Below are 5,000 nucleotides of genomic sequence, written 5' to 3' on the forward strand. Positions count from 1 at the left end.
CCGAACATCTAAGGGCATCACGGACACATTATTGCCTCAAACTTCCTTGGCCTAAAAGGCCATAGTCCCTCTAAGAAGGCGGCGCGGAGGGTCACCTCCGCATAGCTAGTTAGCGGTGAGGTCTCGTTAGTTAGCAGAATTAACCGGACAAATCGCTCCACCAACTAAAACGGCCATGCACCACCACCCATAGAATCAAGAAAGAGCTCTCGATCTGTCAATCCTTACTATGCGGACACAGTAAGTTTCCCGTGTTGAGTCAAATTAAGCGCGAGCTCCACTCCTGATGGTGCCCTTAGTCAATTCCTTTAAGTTTCAGCCTTGCGACCATACTCCCCGGAACCCAAAGACTTTGATTTCTCATAAGGTGCCGTGAGTCCTAAAAGCAACATCCGCCGATCCACAGTCGGCATCGTTTATAGTTGAGACTAGGGCGGTATCGATGCGTCTTGAGCCCCCAACTTTCGTTCTTGATTAATGAAAACATCCTTGGCAAATGCTTTCGCGATTGTTGCGTCTTTCATAAATCCAAGAATTTCACCTCGACTATGAAATCTGAATGCCCCATTGTCACTGTTAATCATTACTCCGATCCGAAGGCCAACACAATAGGACCGAAATCCTATGATGTTATCCCATGCTAATGTATCAGGCGTAGGCTTGCTTTGAGCACTCTAATTTCTTCAAAGTACTTGTGCGGAGAGCCACGACCGGCTTGATTAAGGCCGAGGCGCATCGCCGTGAAGGGCGAGCGGCAGTGCACCGCGAGGCGGACGGTCGACCAACCCAAGGTCAACTACGAGCTTTTAAGCGCAACAACTTAAATATACGCTATTGGAGCTGGAATTACGCGGCTGCGGCACGGACTTGCCCTCCAATGGATCCTCGTTAAGGGATTTAGATTGTACTCATTCCAATTACGGACTCGAAGAGCCGGTATTATTATTTATTGTCACTACCTCCCGTGTCGAGATTGGGTAATTTGCGCGCTGCTTGCCTTCCTTGGATGTGGTAGCCGTTTCTCGGGCTCCTCTCGGAATCGAACCCTAATTCTCCGTCACCGTCACCACCATGGTAGGCCTCTATCCTACCATCGAAAGTTGATAGGGCAGAAATTTGAATGATGCGTCGCGACACGATGGCGTGCGATCCGTCGAGTTATCATGAATCATCGAACAGCAGGCGAGCCAGCGTCGACCTTTATCTAATAAATGCATCCCTTCGAAGTCGGGGTTTGTTGCGTATTAGCTCTAGAATTACTACGGTTATCAGAGTAGCGAATACCATCAAACAAACTATAAGCGATTTAATGAGCCATTCGCGGTTTCCACGATGCGAATTAGTTCATACTTACACATGCATGGCTTAATCTTTGAGACAAGCATATGACTCTTGGCGGGATCAACGGGTAGCATTCGCCAGCGGCGGCGTCGCCCGCAGCTCCGGCGGCCGAGGCCTCGAGGCGAGCGCGTCGGTCGTTCGTTACCGATTGGGCGTTTGGGTGATGGAGGAGTTGCCACCCCTCGCGCATCACATTCCGCATCCAGGAAACCGCAGCGACATTCCGTGAGCCACGGCGGCGCGGTGAGCATGCTTGGAGCACGGATGCGCTCTGAGGTTCACCTCGCACCTAAACAAGGCGCCAGCGGCGGGACAGCATAGCTTTGAATTCGCTTTCGTGGGTATGCAACACGAGGAACGAATCATGTCACGAGGCACATTCCGCTCTCGGGCAACAAGCTGAAGGGGATCGAGCCAGCGGTTCAATGCTCGAGCAAAGAGCACGCCAACCCAAGCGACCAAACAACCGCTCATGCGCGCCCGCGTCACGTTGGCGGTGATCCCAGCGAATTGCCCCGGCGGCGGAAGCACGATGGGAAGTCAAAAGCGCCGAATGGAACCGCTACTCACACGGCTTAGCGCGAAACAAATCCGAGGAGGGGCGAAGCGAGCGGTGAAATACAAGCAACACGAAGGGACCCGTCGATTACGGGCGTAAGCGGTGACCTCGGCCACGAGATTCCCCATCTGATGCCTCGGCCTTGCCTCGGCGGCTCGCACATCGGATTGAGCACGGCGCGAGCGCGCACCCTCACCAAGCACTCGCGTCGCCTCAACAAAACATCGGCACCGGGCTCATCCCGCAACCTTAGTAGCAAATGCAAGCAGGGAAGGAAAGAATGGGGCTTTGTAACGATGCAATCACCGCGTAGAAGAAACTCGCCGTACAATGTTCTCAACACATGCCTCGCGAGCTCATGCATCGGCTCGAGCACATGTGGCATGAAGCATACGCCCTCACCTCAACATTCGCACAACTTCAGCAAAGTAAAGGCACCGGGCTCGTCCCCTCAACCTAAGCAAAGGCAGCGATCACAAAGGGACACATCGGCGCAAGCAACAATGCACCACATAATCGAAGGAAAGCGCCTACCACTCAATGCCACAACTCATGCCTGCGACATCGGCTCGCGCATAGGATCAAGCACGGCATCGTAACGCCACGCCCTCTCCCAACACTTGTAATGCCTCAACACTTGCGGAAGCACCGGGCGACTCATTCCCACAGCACTTTGAGCAATGCCGCGATCGCCGCGACCGGCGTCCATCCACGACCCGAGTAATGTAGCATCCCAACTCCTGCAAGCCTTCCCCATCGAGGAGCTCACCCCATGCCGATGGCGTTGCATGTCGCGCACTCGACACAAGCACGACACGTAAGCACCATGCCCACACCTTGTACCGACTTTCACTTAACACCCTCGAGAGCAAGGAGATCGACCCCAATAAAGTCGGCTCTACCACGGACCCAAAGTCCTCAAAGCCTATGCCACGAGAACTCACACCATGCCCGATTACGCCTATCGGCAAACGCGCCCGGCCACGGGAATAACCGAAATGCCACGCCCACACCTTGCACGGCATCCAATTGACACACGCAAGCATGGAGATCGGCCCCAATAGCCTTTGGGTTCATCGTGCGTGATTGAGTCTAGCCCAGGAGTTAGTTTGCAAGCGTTGTGGCAGAAGCTCCCATGCCCGATTACAGCGCATGTACGCTTCGCCGCGTCGGCACAAGCCGCGACGCGCAAATGCCATGCTCGCACCATGCACTAGCATCCATTCGACACACTTTTATATAGGATTCAACCAGATTCATTTCCCACAATTGCTGCGAGCGGGCCCGAGCCATGGCGGGGCGGGCCCTGCCGCCGCGGGATTTTCGATTTTCCGACTTCCAAGCGGGGTAGAGGTGGAGAGGGCTAACAAGCTAATTTCCATGCTAAACCGATGCCCACATATGGCACAGAGGCATCCCGGGCCGGACCTTCTGGCCCCCGAGGTGACTACCCACACCCCTAAGAGCATTAGGAACACAATGAAGTGCAGCGGGAGGAAACATGGACTATGTACGAGCCATCACACCCCTAAAAAATTCAATTTTGGGTATTTTGACCTGATTTTTTGCAGAGGTGTTTAGAAAAATGTAATCTACTCTCACAAAAATTTTGAAATTTTTTTTTTCACCGTAGCTATTTTTTTTTATTTTTTTAAACCGAAAAATACATAAATTCATAAAAATTAAAAAACTCATCAGAAAATCACCAAATTTTTTGTGGAACATCAGAAAAATATTATAAACCCATTTGAGTTGTCATTGGGTGGTTTTCTTAAAGTTTGCACGGAGAATTGGCTTAGGGGCATAACATTTGGCCATATCGGCATGGAAGGTAAGTAGAGAAAAAATCATAGAAGAGTTGTCATGTGCACAATATTAGATTTTGTGCTCTTTATACTCAATGAGGGAATTGTTCCATAAAACATGAAGCACAAAACCTTAGGGTCATAGTGAGAACGAATGTAGCGCTCCATAGCTAGCATCCCCACATGATGAAGGTAAGCGTAGATGCAAGGCACCAATGGTGGAATATCTTGGGTAATATTTCAATCACGTATCTGAAGAGAATAACATAACTTATAAGCAAAAAGCATGTTAGGGGCGAGAGCACGCGAAAATAAAAATGTTAGTGTATCGACTGCTAGCAAAGGGGCAGGCGAACCTCTTTTTGCCTATTAGCTAAGGAATAAAGCGCATCCGTGCCAATTATAGCCTCATTTTGCATGAGATGGGTGAATAACAAACGCCCCGTGCAAGAGCAGGGAGGCGTTGAGCGATCTGCAGACCCGTCGGGAGCAAGTGGGAGGCAGGCACCTGCAGACCCGTCGGGGAGCAAGCCCAGGAGGCAGCGCGCCACGGGCCGTCGGGAGCCCAGGAGGCCAGAGCCTTTGCCACGGGCCGTCGGGGGCAAGCCCCGGGAGGCAGGCAGCGCCACGGGCCGTCGGGGCAAGCGGGAGGCCAGGCAGCGCCACGGGCCGTCGGGGGCAACAGCGGGAGGCAGGCGCGCCACGGGCCAATCAAAGAGCAAGCCCGGGAGGCAGGCCTTTGCCACGGGCCGTCGGGGGCAAGCCCCAGGAGGCCAGGCAGCGCCACGGGCCGTCGGGGGCAGCCCCGGGAGGCCTTTGCCACGCGCCGCGGGCGTCGGGCAAGCCCAGGAGAGGCAGGCGCGCCACGGGCCAATCGGGGGCAAGCCCCGGGAGGCAGGCGCCCACGGGCCGTCGGGGGCAACTGGGAGGCAGGCCTTGCCACGGGCCGTCGGGGGCAAGCGGGAGGCAGGAGCCTTTGCCGCAGACCCAATCGAGGGGAGCAAGCGGGAGGCAGGCACTGCCACGGGCCGTCGGGAGCAAGCGGGAGGCAGGCCTTTGCCACGGGCTGTCGGGGGCAAGCCCCAGGAGGCAGGCAGCGCCACGGGCCGTCGAGAACAGCGGGAGGCAGCCTTTGCCACGGGCCCGTCGGGGCCCAGGAGGCAGGCCTTGCCACGGGCCGTCGGGAGCAAGCGGGAGGCAGGCCTTGCCACGGGCTGTCGAGAACAGCCCAGGAGGCAGGAGCACTGCCGCGGGCCGTCGGGGGCAAGCGGGAGGCAGGCCTTGCCACGGGCCGT

General features: G+C 55.2%; 1 protein-coding gene and 1 pseudogene across 1 annotated transcript in view; one reads left to right on the top strand and one right to left on the bottom strand.

Moving 5' to 3' along the window:
• Window positions 1–120: 120 nt before the first annotated feature.
• LOC131183392 (uncharacterized) lies at window positions 121–684 on the bottom strand (annotated as a pseudogene).
• Window positions 685–4,122: 3,438 nt separating this feature from the next.
• The window catches only part of LOC131182841 (uncharacterized), a 1,914-nt gene continuing 1,036 nt past the window's right edge, over window positions 4,123–5,000 (top strand). The window contains exon 1 of the mRNA XM_058152182.1: window positions 4,123–5,000. This exon is cut by the window's right edge and continues 1,036 nt beyond it. Coding sequence (XP_058008165.1) covers window positions 4,123–5,000 — 878 coding nt within the window.

The sequence above is a fragment of the Hevea brasiliensis genome, chromosome 9 (assembly GCF_030052815.1).
Source record: "Hevea brasiliensis isolate MT/VB/25A 57/8 chromosome 9, ASM3005281v1, whole genome shotgun sequence".
In the NCBI taxonomy this organism is placed as follows: Eukaryota; Viridiplantae; Streptophyta; class Magnoliopsida; order Malpighiales; family Euphorbiaceae; genus Hevea; species Hevea brasiliensis.